A 19,611-nucleotide genomic window follows, 5' to 3' on the forward strand; every position below is an offset into this window, starting at 1 on the left:
ATGACAGTATCGGAGATACATCACACTCAACAGGGTCTTTGTTTTGTGCTAAGCACCAGTCAACAAAGACTGACCATTTTTGGGCATAGAGGCGTCTTGTAGACGGGGCTCTTGCCTGAGAAATGGTGTGTAGCACGTCCCCGGGGAGGCTCAGAGGCTCCCATCGAGGGACCATACATGCAGAGCCCAGAGTTCTGGCTGTGGATGCCAGATTGTCCTGTTCGCCTGAGAGAGGAGGTCCCGCCTCAGGGGGATCGGCCATGGGGCTTTCATGGAAAGCCTGAAAAGCTCCAAGGACCAAACTTGGGTCCTCCAGAGTGGGGCCACTAGGAGGACTCTGTGCCTATCTTCCCTGACTCGTCTGATGACCTGAGGGATCAGAGCGATTGGGGGAAAAGCATAAAGAAGGAGGCTGGGCCAGCTGTGGGCCAGCGCATCTGTTTTCTTTGAAAAATAAGTTGGGCAATGAGAGTTGCTTTCTGAGGCGAAGAGGTCGACCTCTGCCTTCCCGAAAATCTCCCAGATTTTGAGAACCGTCTGGGGATGGAGCATCCACTCGTCCGAGGGGACATTGCTCCGTGAAAGCATGTCTGCTCCCAGATTCGTCTTGCCAGGTATGTGTGTCGCCTTGAGCGATCGCAACCTGGGTAATGCCCATTCCAAGAGGCGCTTTGCCAGTGCGCAGAGGCGGCTGGACGAAAGGCCGCCTTGGTGATTTATGTAGGACACCAATGGCATGCTGTCCGACTGGACTAGGATGTGGCGCCCTTCCAGGATTGCCTGAAAGGATTGAAGGGCTCGTTCCACTGCCAGCATCTCGAGGCAGTTGATATGGAGATGGCTTTCTTCGTGTGACCACGAGCCGAAGGCTGGTCTGCCCTCGCACAGAGCACCCCAAACCAGGTTGGACGCATCTGTTGAGAGCACCATCCTTCTGGAAAACACCTGTAGGGGTACTCCACGACTGAACCAAACAGGGTTCATCCAAGGCTCCAGGGCTGCTAGACAGGCCTGGTTGACCCTGATGCGAAAGCGGCCGTGCCGCCAAGCATGAGGTGGAACCTGGAGTTTCAGCCAGGACTGCAAGGGCCGCATTCGTAGGAGGCCGAGCTGTAAAACTGGGGAGGCAGGAGGCCATCAGCCCTAGCATCCTCTGAAAGAACTTCAGAGGGAAACAGGCTTTGTTCTTGACAGAGGCCGCGAGCTGCTGAAGTACCAGAGCGCGCTCTGGTGATATGACCGCCCTCATATTGAATGAGTAGAAAACTGCTCCCAGGAACGTAATACGTTGGCTGGGGAGCAGTGAGCTCTTGGCGAAATTGACCCTGAGTCCTAGGCACTGTAAGTGGCTCAGGAGCACGGATCTGTTGTGGTCTAGCTCGGTTCGTGACTGGGCTAGAATGAGCCAGTCGTCGAGATCAGAATGCGGATTCCCATCTGTCTCAGAGGGGAAAGCGCCTCGTTCATGCACTTCGTGAAAGTGCGGGGAGCTAGAGACAGCCCAAAGGGAAGGACTGTATATTGGTAAGCCACACCCTCGAACGCGAATCTCAAGAATCGTCTGTGATGGGGGGCTATCTGGATGTGAAAGTAAGCATCTTTCAGGTCCAGCTAGAAGAACCAGTGCTCGGGGGAAATCTGCATGAGGATCTGCTTCAGTGTCAACATCTTGAACTTCCGTTTCATGAGGAAAAGGTTCAGGTGTCTGAGGTCTAAGATGGGTCTGAGACCGCCATCTTTCTTGGGGACAAGGAAATAACGGCTGTAGAACCCCGATCCGCTTTCTGAGGAAGGAACTATCTCTATGGCTCCCTTCCTTAACAGCGTCATCACTTCGGTGCGGAGGACCTGAGCGTCTAAGTCTTCATGCATATTAAGAAAGAATTGTACACAAGCATTTACAAAACTGTCAAAGTTTATTTAAAAATAAAGCAATCCATGAATTATTTTCTTGTACTCATTTATTTAGCCTACAAATTAAAATTATAAAAATAACTTTATTTTTATTTTTATCATTATTATATATTATTATACAGGTTATGCCTAAGAATCTTTTATCCAAAACAATTTACAACCGAGGACAAAATTACTCCAGAGTTAGTCACAATGCCAGGTTTATTGTACAATAATAATCAAGTGCTATTATTAGATTATTCCTTTATTATTATTAAACCTATTCCACATAATAATATTCAATAAAACTGTATGTTAACACGTAGGAGCTTGCTGCATGAATCCATGAGTACGGTTTACAGATCCGTGGGAACGGATTGCGAAAGTGTGCGCACGGATTATGAATTTGTGGGTACGGATTCAAAAACCGAGGGTATGGTTTACAAAATTTGTGGGTACGGATTCAAAAACCGAGGGTATGGTTTACAAAATCTGAGCGCACGGATTGGGAATTCGTGGGCACGATTTGTTAAACCGAGGGAACAGTTTATGAATTCGTGAGTACGGTTTATAAACTGAAGGGACGGATTGCAAAACCGTCGCCACGGATTGATTTTTTTTCTCCTACAGGTGACGTGCGGGGCTCCGTAGGATATCGACAGAGAAACAAAGAAAATAAAATGTTATGCTAAATGGCTGACGGGTCATGAATGGCTTGTGTTTGATCACTAGAATGTCGTAATGCTTTGTCAGGATTGCCGCATGTAAGTTACGCAAAAGAAAAAAACAAAACAAGCAATTTCGTGGTGGGAACTAATCATTTTAAATTTGAGTCAGTGTATATTTTGTTGTATGCATTGTACTTTGTGTTTTTCATGCCAACAATGTTAATAAAATGATCAAATGCATTCAGTGGCACTCATCATTTGTTATTTTTACTTTAGAAAGTTACCAGCCACATTGGCTGGTGATCAAAAAAGTTAATTTAGAACCCTGGTTGTAACCCCACTCCTGACCAGGTCGTAAAACTTCATGACCCCACTGGGAAACAGGACAGGAAAGCTAACTCTTACAAAAAGAATGGTAAAATGTACTCAAATGTAGTCTAAATGCAGCGGCGGCTGCGGTATAAATTGCATTTGCAGCTTTTGACCACTGAGTGGCGCTTTAACCACAAGTTATCAAACAAGTGCATCAAAGCACATTTTCGCAAATAGACGTCAGTTTTGCCTTGCTGATGTGTTACATTTGACTGCTTCAGTCACGGAAAATTAAAGAAAAACACTAGTTTAAATATTTAATATATTTAATATTTAATATTCACAGATGAAAGTTTGGTATTTATGAAGTTATGTGCATTTCTTAGAAAGAGAAAGAGAAAGTCTGTGCTTATATTTTCTAAGCTACATGGTATTAAACCATATTTTAGATTGGACATTTAAAAGGTGTGCAGCATTATTTATATTATATTAATTATGCGTTATATTATTCAAAAGAAATTGTGGTTCACTTTGCATCAGAGCATTAAAAGTGGTAGCCTATTTTAGGGGGGTAGGCTACATGGATTAATATGCAAAATGTCAATTTTTTGTATATTATTTTAATATATTATGCCTATGTTTTAATTTATATATTTTTTTCCTTTAATAAAACAACATGCATATATGTTATTCGTTACCTGTCCTTTATTTTGACATAACCTATTGGGAAAAAGACATTTGTCTGTAAACGGATTAAGAAATTGTTGCATGTTTAAATGTGAAGCACTGTATAATTTCGTTCCCATTATTTAGGCCTAATTTGCCTAAAACAAGAAACAAATAAAATTAAACTGGCACGATTAAATCTTTGAAACTCTAAAGAATTAATAAAACGTCCTCACGATTAAACTCAAGTTATCTCATATTATAATCAACAACATTCACACGATGTTAAAAAAAAAAAAAAAAAAAAAAAAAAAAAGCTTTAGTAATTGACAATTTAAGTAATTTTAAAGGGAACCTTCTTTACTTGCTTTTAAAGTAGGGTAATATCATATGGCCTAAAAAAAAAAAAAGCCCCGTTTTTTTTTAATTTTTTTTTTTATCTGATTTATGATTTAAACTGATTTTTAAATCAATATTCAAATGACTTAGAAATTTTACAAAACAAGTTTTAATATAGTTCTTTATCATTCATTTAGCAGTCAAATTTATAACTGCAACAAGATGATTAAAAAAAACAGTACTGTTACCTACTGTTATTACCTTAATACTGGAAAGATGCTATATTTTTATTTTTTTAAATACTAGCCCATCATGCATTTAACCATCCACTCAGCTTTAAGAGCTGTTCAGATTAAAACTGGCAGCTCAGCAGTGAGTCAGTGTCATGGATGGAGGACCTGTTAATATTTTGTTTTGTTTATATTTCCATCTCGTTATGCCGCTGGTTTAGATTATTATTATTTTTTTTTTCTTATAGAACTTATTTGTAAATAGAGCAGTCACTGTCTGTGTCTACACCAGACGGAGAGTTGTCATCTGTGCCCCACAGCGAAAAGTGTGTCTAAACTTGATGACATCACACTATAGGCTAGTGTCAAATCATCTGAACGCAGTGTCAGAACATTTCATCATAAACAGAACGAGCATCAGTTCACTGACGGGGATCGTGTCCAGTGTATCCATCACTGGGTTCTGTTGTCTTTTGTTGGATCATTCCACTCGTGTCCGATGTAGACCTGACATGCGTTTTTTATTGTTTTATTTTACAGCCCTGCTTGTTTTAACATATTTATTAAATATCTGTATAGACTGCATGGTCATATTATCAAATTATTTACTGCCATGGACCTACAAAAGTAAAGCTTGGCGAGTCGATGAACGAGCATTGCTGCAGGCTGATTTTTGGCGGATGTTCGTTTCGTCAGGTGAAACATCTCTCTCACTCACAGCAGAGTCTGTGAGCAGCAACAACTTCCCCTCCATGCGCACTGATACCAGAAACACGCTCCGCCTTCACTCCGTGAATAAAGTTTTTCACACTGTAAGATTACATTTGTTTGAACGCATTATTGCGAAAGCGATTGAGTGTGAATCTGTTTAAATCATGCTTTAACCGGAAAATAATCAGTAAAAGAAACAGATAAACTCTTAACATCCCGCTCGACTCTTGCAGTCAACCTTCTGATCAAGCTAAATATGTTGGCTGTTGGCATGAATTTTACTCGTGATAAGAAGCTCATATTCAAGTGTTTGTGCAAAAAATATTAATGTGCATTAATGACAGGGAGGCGCCCTCTCATCACTTAAATTTTTCATGATAATAAATGTATAATTTTTTAATTAACATAATATCGTGGTGTCTCACATAGGTACATTAAAAATATATCTACAGAAAGCTTGAAATGTTTTTAAATGAAAAGGAATAGTGTAATGTGTGAATGTTGCATTTCTCTCGTCGGAGAGAGCCAGCACTGTGAATATAACCAAAACAACAGTCCTATTATAAACCGGTTCAGCAAGTGAAAGCACTGTCCATATGAAAGAGCAATTCACACCTTTATCTCGACCCCACAAGCCATGAATAACTATCCAAAAATCAACCCCCTCCAGCTGAACAGAATTCGGTCTGTGTTTTGGCTTTGAGGAACGGTGTGTTACTGGGCTGAAACATGCCTGCACTACACTTCATAATTTTCTCGCAGCCCATATTATTATTTTCACAAGACCATAATGATAATAACAAATCATCAATTAATAATTAATCATTATTTTACGAAAATCATTGTTATTTGTGATCGTGGATGTTTGCGGGAGGCTTTGAGACTAAGCGGAGCCCTCTGTTCCCGCTTCACAGCGCGTGGGTCTCCGAGGCTTCACTGTCTGCGGTTTGACTTTACTGAATCAGATTGAGGCGAACTTCATGAACCCAACATTTAGCAAGGCAGGAAAAGTCTAACGGAAGGAAGACGTATATCATTGAGCTAATGCTGTTAAAGAGAGAGAGAAAGAAGTCTAGGACTATTCTTAAACTTGGAGCTCATTATATTGAAGTACATATCCAAACACCAGAAACATTATGCATTTTATGAATAATGAAATGTTATGAAAATTATGCATTTTATTTATTCACATGCTGTATGGTTGAAATAACATTTTAGTTCACAACTTTAAGTTCCGTTGTTTAAAAAAATGCTTTATTGGGTAATGTTTCATAAACCTTCAGTTGTTATGCTCTAAAATCCATGCCATTATTAATTTCACAGTATTTTTACCATCTAAATGACTAATCTTTAAAGTCACAATTCTATAATGGTATATTTTGGTATTTACCAATCACCAATGGTATTTTTTAATGACATTATTTTGTTGTTATTATTATTATTATTATTTGAATAATTGTAGCTTACATAAATAGGTGAAGCAAAACAAATATTCGGATTGTCCCTTAATTTTTCCCTTGTTTTCCTAAAGAATAAACACGTATTTTTTACAAGAATAAACATGATAACATATTATTAATAAAAATAATTTAAGCAATTAAAAACTTTTTTTAAACTTGAATTTAAATACTATTAAACTAACTTTAAATTCTCAAGGAGTTTATAAGTAAAAAAAAAAGTTCTAAATGAACTTGTGTTAACAATATAATTAGAACTAACAATATAATTAGATTTTTTTAAATGAACAATTCCTGTATAAAATGGGACAGCAACCTTTATATCAGTGGTTCTCAACCTTCTTTTTCCAGCGGGCCGCACCATTATATGGTCTAAGTGAAAGTCTACACTGTAAAAAATTGCTATAGTTTCTACAGCAAAATTTTACAGAATTTTACTGTATAAAAATTTTACAAGATGCAGCTGTAATTCGCAATGCATTATGGGTCAAATAAGGTTTTACAGTTGTTAACAGTATATTCCCACGTCAACTGTAATTAATTTACAAGAAGCAGGTGTTGTCACTGTAGTTCCTGCTTTTTACACTAATTTACTGTAGTGTGGCATTATGGGATTGCGCGCGCATCTTTCAAATCTGAAACCCAGCCGACTGGAGCAGCTCGAAAACGATTGAAGATTAGAGGCTTTATTCATAATTCCTGGTAAGTTCACTTAATTATACTTAAGAAATATATCCTTTTATATTTATTTGAGTTAATGTATAAGCAATTTCATGTCACAATAGCCTCCTATCCTGACATTCAGTGTAATATTACAATTTATAATTATAAATTATATAATTTATAATAGTTTATTTATTCTAAAATATATGCCTTTTTGGGTGTTAATTTTGGTCTCATTTACAAAATGCTTTAAAGTAATCACAAGATTATTTTCTTTATTTCTTGTAGGTGCAAAGAATAGCAGCTGATGTGGAGAAATGTCCGATGCTTCAAGACTCTGAAGCTGTTTTTATTAGGTAATATATTATTTAAATAATTTGATAAAATTGTAATTTAGATTACATTTTATATTGAAATACTGCATTGTAGGTTACATTATTGCTTATATTTATTTATTTCAGGTCCACCCATTGGCTTTTGACTATTTGAGGGTCAGATGGTTGTGAATTCATACCTCAACATTGTGCGTCCCGGGAGCAGGCATCTTTTGCACACATTCATTTTTTCAAAAGGTAACAAGTTTTACTTAAGTAATTTCATTTGCGAAAAAGGTTACTTATTTAAAGGGTTACTCCACCCCATAATGAATATGTAGTCATTCATCACTGTTAACTGTTAACAGTTATTAATGTCGTTCCAAACCCGTAAAAGCCATGTTCATCTTCGGAACACAATTTAAGATATTTCAGATGAGCAGGGGCGATTCTAGGATTTTTTCAACTGGGGGGCACAAGAGGGGCCACGATTAATACAGAGGGGCCAATCTTGTGTTGTTTGAACTGTATATCCAGCAGATCCAGCAGATATCCAAATCATTTCAAGAGTTCAGTAACCTTTAAAATCAGTAATAAACGGTGATACCCTATTTTAATAGCAGTTATTCACTGCTCTAAAAAAAAAAAAAAAATCAAATACAATTTGTATTAACTTTTCACTTTACAAAAGTGAAAGAAAAACTGTAATAAAGTAATCCAATGTATGAATAGTGTACAACTCACAAATAATAATATAATTTATTTATAATAGCCTTATATAATATATATATATAATAGCCTTATTTATATAAATGCAGAATAACATTAATAATTCATAGAAATAAATACACAATTAATTAATATAACTAATATAAATTTAATATAATTTCATTATATGTTTTTGTTTATTATCCACATCCCATTCAAATTGCATAGCAGCAGTTGCAGTAAATTTGCGTTGATGAATAAACCAAATCTACTTATGTCAAGGCTAATTAATCTTGAGCATATTGATTTAAAAATATCATATATCCATACTTTGTTAGAAAGCTACTTGTTCAAAAAGGTAGCTTTAATTTAACATGTAAAATATGTGGATCCTATAAAACAGTTTAGAATAGCTTAATTAGTCCAGTGTTATTTTAGTATTAGTTATTTATTTTGCTATTTAATCATGCATTAAATAATTATGTATGATTTTTTTGAGAATGTTTTTGGGTGTCATCAAATGACGTTTTGTCAATAACTTCTGTGAAGGGAGGGAAAGAGAGCTAGAGAGAGAGCTTTCCAGGGTGCAGACAGCAATCGCGGCGCATCATGGTGATTTTAGAACGGCAACTGAATTTATTAGGAATCTACAGACGCAAATAGACTAAAGGTGTAGAAAAATAAAGACCTATATGTGTATTTTTGACTTTTTTTCACCACAAGTCTGAAAGAAGACATGTTACTGAAGACAAACAGCCCCAAATCTCAAAATTGACCAGTACAAAAAACGATGTTTTTGCACGTGTCTCACACATAGACTTAAAAAAAAAAAAAAAAGTCTCAAGTGTGGAGCGTTAGATAAACATTACACGATTTGTTTCGTCACCTCACTTGAGTGAAAAAAGTCGCTAATCGACTGCATGATTCAATAATGACTTTATTAGAATTGCTATTATAGTTTTTTTTTAAAACCATTGCTTTAAATTGCGTTGTTGCCTATATCGGCGCGTTCGGCCGAAAAAAAAAAAGTAAATCGTAACGCAGTAAACCCCTTTTACATTCAGCATCAGAGGAGCATAGTAAATATAATGATTAGCATCTTGGTCTGCTCTAGGAGATAACATCGTCATCGAACCTGGTCTGTCTAACACCGAAAGACGTTAACGTTAGTACCAAACACTTCTTGCACTGCAACAACTCGCTAATGGAAAAACATAAGCTATTTAAAATAGGTGCTTTTTTCGTTTGGAAAACAGCAGCTCGCTATTCTTGGTCCTCGTTGAGAAGCATCGCGACGCAATCATGAATTATTTACTAAACTGAAAGATTATAATTTGAATTTGAGAGTGACAGACAAGTAGAAGGGTGGGGGCACACTGGGGGGCCAATCAGTTTTCCCCTCCCCTGGCTACGCCACTGCAGATGAGAACCGGGAGGCTTGCGTCTGTCCCACTGACTGCCAAACAATTAACAATGTCTAAGCCCAGAAAAGTATGAAAATAATTGTCAGAATAGTCCATCTGCCATCAGTGGCTCAACTGTAATTTTACGAAGCTACAAGAATACTTTTTGTATGCAAAGAAAACAAAAAGAACAACTTTATTCAACAAAGTCGTTATTTTTTATTATGTCAGCCGCACCACATGGATACGCTGTTTTCATTCAAATCAAAGCGTAAATAAACATAGAAAGCGTGTCCATGTAACCCAGCTGACACAGAACAGGCTATGTAGTGTGTGTCCAACAGATACTCTCCAAAAATGGCACTACACTGACGCAGAGGAGACTAATTGTTGAATAAATTCTTATTTTAGTTTTCTTTGCATACAAACAGTATTGGCGTTGCTTCATAACGTTACTGTTGAACCACTGATGGACTATTCTGATGATATCTTTCATACTTTTCTGGGCCTTGACAGTGGTATTTACTGGAGAGTCTATGGGACGGTCACAATCTTCCCGGTTGCATCCAAAATATCTTAAATTGTGTTCCGAAGACGAACGCAGCTTTTACGGGTTTGGATCGACATGAAGGTAAGATTTTCATTTTGGGGTGGAGTAACCTTTTAAGTACTGGTAAATGCTGATTGTATTGTATAAGTGTCACTTTGACATTTATTTTATTGAGCTAGTTTCATTTGATACATAACTTTATCCTGATGCTTTTCCTTGTTTTTATGTGCAGATGTTTTCTTGGAATCACAACACTCGCTGGATACAAGACGGACACAGAGGCAAAAACAAGAGGAAAAGTCTCAGAGAAGAGGGCCAACCCTCATGTGTGTGCTCATCTCAGAAAGTTGATGGACTTTCAGTATGTATTTATTAAATTGTCTTTTGCAGGAATATTCTTAATTTTATAGAACATAAGGTCAAACAACAGAATTTGTGATTTTTCAATCCTTTTCTTTAAAACATATTTGTTTTACCAAAATTATACAAATTCTGTTGATTGACCTTCATTTTTATAGAAAATTAATGTTCTACTCAGAATATGGCTTTTTTTTAAAACAGTTATTTGAGATGCTATGCTATTTTTATGATAAGGTTTAACTGTTGAAAGACTGAAAATTTAATTTTACCAGTAAAAGCCTTGCAATGTCTTTCTGCCAGTTTTAATACTTATTTGCAACATCATTGACTTGGTTTTTATTCATTTGTAAATGTATTAAGATAGAGCTCATGATAATGCATTTATATCAGTATTTTATAGTTTACTGTTAAAATTATTCTTTAAAGTAGTTTCATTGTTAAATTATTACAACATCATATTGTATTTAGGGGTATTTACATGATTTTATTGGCAAATTTTGTTGCCAGTTAAATACTGTAATTTAATGAAATTACAAAATATTGCTGTAAAATAAAATACAAGTAAAATTCAATGTTACTGTAAAAAATACTACAAACTACTGTATTTCACATACAGCAATTAACTGTAATTTGCTTTGCAGTAATGTCCTGTAATCCATTTTACAGCAATTAACATCATTTTTATAGGATTTTATTGGCAACTTTTCGCCAGTAAAATCCATTTTTTACAGTGTACGCATCTAATTTACATATTACGTCAGCAATACAAACCAACCTTATTGATTTATAATATTATAGCCTAACTATTATGATATATAATCTATTACATTCATTGAAATAAACAATTCTACTCCCCATAAATAAAACACCAGATGCTGTCGGGAGCTGACCAATTTTGTGAGATTCAGCTTGAAAGGAGTAACACAAAGAAGTTGCAATTGTAACGCCTGTGTTATACTTTCCGCATGAGCAATCCGGACGCGTACACGGCCAGCAGACTTCTTCAATTTATACTTCTGAATGCGCAGGCTGATGGCCAGCTCTGCAATTGCCCAGAATTATTGCACATCTGACTGTCTTTATATTCTTTTATTGACAGATTGCACAGGTTCGAGTAGCAATGAGCTTCTTCACTCTGTCTGCACATGTGCAATTTTGCTTTTGAAGCCTACTGACCACGCTCACCTGTCCGCGCGGTCGTCTGCTCAGAGCCTCGGCACACACTCTCCAATGACGATTTTTACGTCACGCCTACCTAGCGGTCCATAGCGGACGCAGAAGGTTTGACAGAGTGTTTAAGATGCAGGCTTGCATGACCTGACGCACAACATTTCAGAAAATGTGCGTTCACATATTTAGCCTATTTTGATCCAAAATGGAAAGCACTTTTGAATTTAATAATATGAGGTTCTCTCTTGAGATATTTTGCCACATTTCTTCAATTAAGGATTGTTACATAGTGTATGGTGTTTCCATTTATCTGAACTTCTTCAAGTGAGTTGCGGGGCAAAAAAAATAAAAAATCCAGCACTTCTCCTTCAATACTGATACTGCAACTATTGACAGTTTGTACATGTTCATTCGCTGGCATTTTTTGAATTTCTTTTTTTTCTCCCATAAAAAACTAATTTGTCCATTCTGATGCGCAATTTTACCTTAAAGGCAATTTACCTAATGGCTGTTGATGACTATTTGAATTTAATTCTGCCAAAGTGCGCGCTTGTATGTGTTCATAAATGCTTATGCCAGTAGGTCTGCTCATGTCTGAAAATAATATATGAAGAAAAAAAAATCACATAAAAACATTAGGATATAGCTTATATTTCATTAGTAGCATTTTTTTTTTTAATTGATGTAAACAATAAAATTTTACAAACTGATAAAGTTTTTTTTTTTTTTTTGTTCAGCATGTGGTGCAGGCCGCATTAGAATTCGTGACTGGCCACGGGTTGAGAACCACTGCTTTATATCAAACATTTTTAAATCGTCCACAGCTGAGCATCGTGGGAGGCTGATCTGCGCCAGATCGCGTGAAGTGAATGTAATGAACAGTCATTTTCAGATGCAATGAAAAAAAAAAAAAACATGGATAACCTAGATTAGTCCCAGGCTCTGTTCTGAAGTAAAATAAATATAATTACTATTAACCAAGAGTAACACATTTTAAGGGATTAATATTTTCATTTGCTGAATGTTTTCTTTATTTTTTATTTTTTAAACAAGCTAAAAAATAAATTACGTTTGTCAGAGGAAAAAAATATATGAGTCATGTATAATAATAATAAACTTTATTTTATAAAGCGCCTTTAAAGGCAACTTCTCAAAGAGCTGTACAAAAACAAGCAATACAAATCTCAAACAATAAACGTAACATCAACAATCAAAAGCTAATTTAAAAAAATAAGTCTTAAGTCTACCTTTAAAAATGTCGTATCCCTGTGCTTCCCTAAGATCAGGAGGCATAGAATTCCAAAGGACAGGAGCATATGAAGAAAAGGCACTGTCACCCATAGATCGTAAGCGTGTTTATGGAACATCCAACAAGTTGGATTGTGAAGAACGCAGTCTCCGAGTTGGGGTATAGGAAGTTAACAACGCAGATAAATAATAAGGGGCCAAGCCATGCAATGCTTTATATGTCAGCATCATAATTTTAAAATCCACTTTGAATCGGACTGGGAGCCAGTGTAAGGACTCCAAAACTGGACTGATGTGATTGCTTACCCTGGACCCAGTCAATATCCTGGTGGCCGAGTTTTGTACATATTGTAGTTTGTTAAGTGTGGATATAGAGACTCCGGCTAGAAGGGCGTTACAGTAATCTATCCTAGAGATGACAAAGGAATTCATCAGCTTTTCAGCTACTGAGAAATTTAGCATAGGACGTAATCTAGCTATATTTCTGAGGTGAAAAAAGGATGATTTAACAGTACTCTGGACAAAAGAATCAAATGAAAGCCTGGTATCAAAAATAACTCCAAGATTCCTCACTTTAGCTTGAGTAGCCAATACAGAGCCATCAATAGACATAGATAAGGAACCAGTTTTTGAAATTTGATGACGGGAACTAATAAGCATAACTTCAGTTTTACCACTATTCAGACACAAAAAAAAATTGTATTCATCCATTCCTTTATCTCAGAAACACAGCCGGACAGAAAATCAACATCAAGATGTTCACCAGACTTTGAGTGTATATAAATCTGCGTATCATCAGCATAAAAGTGATAATGGAGGCCAAGCGATCGCAACAACTGTCCAAGTGGTGCCAGATAAATATTAAAAAGCAGAGGGCCCAAGACTGAGCCCTGAGGAACCCCAGTGAAAACAGAGCTAATCTCAGACCTGAAACCGCCCATGGAAACGAACTGAGAGCGGTCAGGAAAATAGGATTTAAACCACTTCAAAGCTGTCCCCGACACACCAAAATCTTGTTCAAGGCGGGCGAGTAATAGACTATGATCAACAGTATCAAAAGCTGCTCTTAAATCAAGAAGGATGAGAATGGAAATTACACCAAAGCCAGAAGCCATCAACAAATCATTGGTAACTTTGACCAAAAGGTTTCATTATAACGGATCAATCACCTATTTTCATTTGCTGAATGTTTTCTTTCTTTTTTTTTAAACAAGCTAAAAAATAAATCTGAGTTTGTGAGAGGAAAAAAACAGGCTATTAGAAAATATTTTACAACAAATCCTTTAAATTTAACAAATTTATCAGAACAAAACAATAATTAAAAACATATAATTCTAGTAGATAAATATAATTGCAGTATATAATAATATAGGCTTAGTAATAAATAATTATAATAATAATTCAAAGCTAAGCATAAGGTAAGCTTGGGCTTTCTCAATAGGAAGAAATCAAACGTTTCCATATTTGTGATGTTGCCCATTTGAAGCTTAACTATTATTCATGAGGTAAATAGGCTGTGTGCGTTTCAGTATCGATAAAAAAAAAAAATCATAATTAACAATGTCAAAGTGCTCAAGCCGAATGTCTGGTGAACGACTGCTGTTTCCAGTGAATATGTGCGCGAGGCACCAGCACGAACAAACAGCTGAAACAAATAATACTTAATTTTTGGTCACACACAAGGCATAATTAAAAAATGCTGGTAGTTTGAAAAATCAAGAATAATAACAGAGTTAATACTAATTATTGCTAAATGCTGGACCGTTCCCATTTCGCTCTGCATATGGAACCTGAAGATTTCTTTAAACCAAGAATGAACTGAAATGAAAATGAAATTAAAACATTTAGCATATATATATATATATATATATATATATATATATATATATATATATATATATATATATATATATATATATATATATATATATATATATATATATATATATAGGCCTTATATTTACTGTTTAATAAAAATAGCATGCATATGATCCTTTGTGTTATGGTCTTTTCATTTTTGTTTAGTAGACTGTAGTCTAAGACTACCCTACATTTTAAAAATTAACAAATTGTAAAAATGTCTTTTTTTTAAATGTCACGATGTTATATCATAATGTTATTGTTGTTTTACTTCCTTCTATCTCATTTTACAATTACATTCATTTCGCAATCCGTCCCTTTGCGCCACCTGGCGGTAGTTCCGCGAATGATTTTAACACGCAAACTGGCGGTAAGCCCCAGATAGGCTGGTCACCTACTGTACGAACTTGCTAGAATATCACTGCTGAAATCTGAGAAGCCCTAATTTATTAGGGTGGGTGTTTCCACAGAGACAAAGGAACTGTTTCCCGCTTCAGATCGCAGATGTTCATTGGTTGTTCACGCGAACAGAGGCGTGAACCATTTCAAGCCATAAGAGCTGTCCCAAGAAGGTCCGCCCTCTCTTCTCTCCTGCTTCGACCCATGTCGCTTCCGCTCGTCCCTCTGAGCGGCCTCGGGCCACTCTCCTATCGCCGTCACTCTGGACAGCCGTTCCCATGGCTCCTTCGGAAGCTTTCGTTTCGTTGTTTTGTTTCTTTTCTTTACTAAGTTTATTCGCCTATTCGCCTCTCCACACGAGGAAGACGAATTCTGAAACACTGCCCTGTTAAACCTTTCAAATACCGCGCGATTCCGCAGCAACCCCCGAAGACCTGAACCACGAACAAAGAACCACGTTCACACTCCAGCACACGCACGCTGGTTTCAAAAGACCATGCTCACGCACTCTGGACCATGCAAGTATCTTTCTCTATGGAGATTTAAATGCTGCTTTAAAGTTTGTCTATGATCTGAATCGTTGGTGTCTTTCAAGGGTTACTGTCTGTGAGTTTGCATAATTGAGCTCATTCTGTGACCACGCTCTCTCCATCTCACCTCTCTCTCGTCCTTCCTCTCTCATTCATTCTCTCTCTCTCCCCCTCATTTGGATTCCGTTATGTCTTGTACAAAGTTTACTGTCTGTATTGTCGTACGCGTATTTACTCTGTGTGATTTGTAGTTTGATGTATTATTAGTTCAATTATTAAAGACCATATATATTCATGATTGCCTCTGAACCGCTCACATTACGAGTCAATGAGATGCCTGATCTAGCTACATGCTGCCGTTTACTTTGAGTTACTAAATTAATCATAATGATAGGATAATGTTTTCATGACCAGAGAATATTTTTCCTTGAATTATAAGAAGTGATAACTTTATTGAAAATTGATAAGTTAATCTTACGGCCGTTTGCTGGACAAACCACTGTTTGATTTGCCATAATTTACAGTAAGAGATATCACTATCATTTATATGAAGAATGGAATATTGACATATGAGTAAATTACAGTGCCCTGTAATGAGTTATTGATAAATGCAATTGAGCTATTTTTCATAATCAATAATATTAATGTAACTGAGATGTCATATGAGAGATATATATATTTATCATATTCCTTGTTAATTATTCAAATTCCCTATATATATAATTTGAGTTAATTATTATGTACAACCCAGTATGGCTACATTTGTCTCATCAGTCCATCAACTAAGTTCCAAAACTCTACTGGTTCACATTTGTGAAGAATATTGCCTTTCTATTTTTGGTGCTGATCAGAGGTTTGCATCTGGCTGTGTAGCTTCTGTAATTCTGTGTCAAATTCTCCTGCGGACTGTAGATTGACAGAGCATCGTCCCAGCTTTCTGGAGGTTGTTGGTTATTTTACAGAGAAGTATTTTAGGGTTAATTTTCACAGCTTTCATAATTTGTACATCAGCAACTACTTTTTCTCAGCCGATCAGGTCGTTCAGGTTCAATGCAAGACTTAGAATACAGAAGCAATGGATATAACTGATAAGACACGTTCCGTGCTTTTAATTTCTGAAGAATTAATGCAACAGGACACAACTGAACACTTAGAAAAACATGTGAGGCAACTGTTCTAATACTTATGCTCACATCAGATAGGGAGATGGAACTCCCATCTCTGACCTTCTTAGTTGGTAAAACATCTTTGTGTTGAATCACATAATAATAAAATATGACATTCTGTAGTTCTGTTATTTTACCCGTGCCGGACAGAGATTTAGGATGTTTGGCATGACATGTAGCAGCACCATCTCATGGCAGGTGCATCATCATCTTAAGACCAGCTTTTTATTAAATACAGTGGCTAAATTAATGAAAAATAAAGCATCAGCAGCATTTCCCAAAAACACAGCATGAACTTCTTTACTTCCAAGATCAACACGATTAGAGAGAAAATTATAACTATGCAGCTGTCAGCTCCAATATTGAATCAGACAGTCCACTATAGCTTCCCTGAGGAACAGTTTCACTCATTCGCTACTATAGGCCAAGAACTTTATAAACTTGTTAAGTCATTTGTTCTAAAGCTTCTCATGGAAAAAAAAAAAAAAAAAAAAAAAACCTTTATCCTGGAAAATTTGTTAATTACTGACCAATCTCAAATCTTGCTTTTCTGTCAAATATACTAGAAAAGGCAGTCTCCCCACAATCATGTTCTTTCTTAAAGAACAAATGGTATCTGTGAGGATTTCCAATGATAATTTAAACCAAATCATAGTACTTACAAATGATTTTGTTTTTGGATGTAAAAAAATTATAATATAATATATATATAAAAAGCTAAATACAATTGTTTAAACTAATGTCAAAGCATCATTTTTGAATAACAATGAAGCGTGACCACAGAGATTAGATTGCACACACTGATGGTAGAGTAAATGTCCAGACTGAAGTCTGGTCTGTCTGACCTGGTTAAGCTGTAAAGCGCCGCCCTCAAAGCGCTGTGCTCGAAGTTGTTTGGCAATGTTGTGCAAGTTGAGAATGGCTTCTTGTATCTCATGGATTTTGTGGTTCGGGGAGCAGGGTGGCAGCTCTTCAACACTGAAGTGCTTGTCAGGAGCTTCAATCATACTCTGAGCATGATCATAACTCATCTTAATGCAGGAACAGATAACAGTTCGGCCAAACCACTCACTCAGGATCTACAGAGTACAAAAGAAAAAAAAAAATACTAAGTAAAAAGGAAACTAGGGAAGGGAGATGGGGGTGGGAGTTTGAGATTATTCTGAGACAAGGCTGTCATCACAGATGGACAAATGGTAATATTGTTAGGCCCTGTTATACGAGATGGCCTGCTACACTGATAAAAATGATTTTATGGTAAATTAACAACTTTAGAAAAACATGTAATTTATACATTAATTTATTTCAGGCCATAAAAATAAAAAATAAATAATAATAATTCTATATTAATACTAAATTTAAGCTTGTGTAATTCAAAGCTTGAACTTGTAAGTATATAGCATTTTTATTTGGCATTATGTTTGTTTACAAAGACTAAGTAAATAGAGTTATGATCCTGTTTGATCCCTTCATGCACTTGGGCATGAATAAGGAAAAATGTTTCACTGTTTTCGAGATGTATTTACTAGGGATATGCATCTCCATATCTGAGACTGATGTGATATGCATCTTGATGCATAGCCAACGATACGATACATTAAAGATACATACGAGGCAGCTACCGATACTATGCGATATGATTCACCCCAATTACAATGTAGTGCGATCTGTTTCGGTTCAATTCAACAAAAAATATGATGCTATGCAATTCTATACTTTACAGATAGTTCACTTTCATTTCTTTGGTTCAGACAGTCAGCTAGTTTAATCTTCTATAAGTGTATCTAAAAAAATTAGAATATCACAGAAAATGTCTTTTATATTTAATTTAAAAAGCACACTTATATTCTAGCACACAAACTGTAATATTTCAATTATTTATTTTTTATTCTGATGGTTACGCCTTGTTACAGTTTATAAAAATTCAGTATCTCAAAATTAGAATATTCCATTTTGAGCTTGATTTGTTTAAGTTTTAGTATAAATAATGGATACCTCTTGGGCTAGTTTAGAACATGGAACCACAATTATGGGAAGAATATTGAATGGACAGTTGTCCAGAAGACATCAACACCCTCCACAAGAAGGGTAACCAACAGAAGGTCAATGCTGAAAGGACTGGCTGTTCACAGAGTGCTGTATCAAAATATATTCATAGTTGACTGGAAGGAAAAAGTGTGGTAGGAAAAGGTGCACAAGCAAAAGAGATTACCAGTCTTGGGAAGATTGTCACAAAAAGCTGATTCAAGAACTTGGGACAGCTTCACAAGGAGTGGACTGAAGCCGGAGTCTGTGCACCAAGAGTCACCACGCTCAGACGTCTTCAAGAAAAGGGATACAGCTGTCACATTCCTAAAATCAACCCACTCTTGTACCAGAGAAGAAAAAAATATTTATACGCATTTCACCTGGGGTAAGGAGAAAAAGAACTGGACAGTTGCTCATTGGTCCACAGTCCTCTTTTAAGATGAAAGTAAATTTAGCATTTCATTTGGAATTCAAGGTGTGGAGTCTGGAGAAAGACTGGAGAGGCACGGAATCCCAAGTCCAGTGTGAAGTTTCTGCAGTAAGTGATGATTTAGGGTGCTGTGGCGTATACTGGTGTTGGTCCATTGTGTTTTATCAAGTCCAAAGTCAACGCAGCCATATACCAGGAGATATTGGAGCACTTTATGCTTCATTCTGCTGACAAGCTTTATGGAGATTATGATTTCATTTTGCAGCAGGTCTTTAGCACCAGCCCACAGTGCCAAAACCACTTCTAAGTGTTTTGCTGACCATGATATTACTGTGCATGATTGGCCAGCTAACTCACTTGACCTGAATCTCACAGAGAATCTATGGGGTATTGTGAAGAGGAAGATTAGTAACATCTGACAAACAATACAGAGGAGCTGAAGGCTACTATCAAAGCAACCTGGGCTTCAATAGCACCTCAGCAGTGCCACAGGCTGCTCGCCTCCA

General features: G+C 36.4%; 1 protein-coding gene across 1 annotated transcript in view; it reads right to left on the reverse strand.

Moving 5' to 3' along the window:
* Nucleotides 1-19,611, reverse strand: part of dis3l2 (DIS3 like 3'-5' exoribonuclease 2) — a 55,464-nt gene that overhangs the window by 23,940 nt on the left and 11,913 nt on the right. Inside the window, exon 7 of the mRNA XM_026206403.1 lies at nt 17,493-17,726. Within this exon, the coding sequence (XP_026062188.1) occupies nt 17,493-17,726 (234 nt within the window). The remainder of the gene's footprint in view (nt 1-17,492; nt 17,727-19,611) is intronic.

Source organism: Carassius auratus, chromosome 27, assembly GCF_003368295.1.
Source record: "Carassius auratus strain Wakin chromosome 27, ASM336829v1, whole genome shotgun sequence".
Lineage (NCBI taxonomy): Eukaryota > Metazoa > Chordata > Actinopteri > Cypriniformes > Cyprinidae > Carassius > Carassius auratus.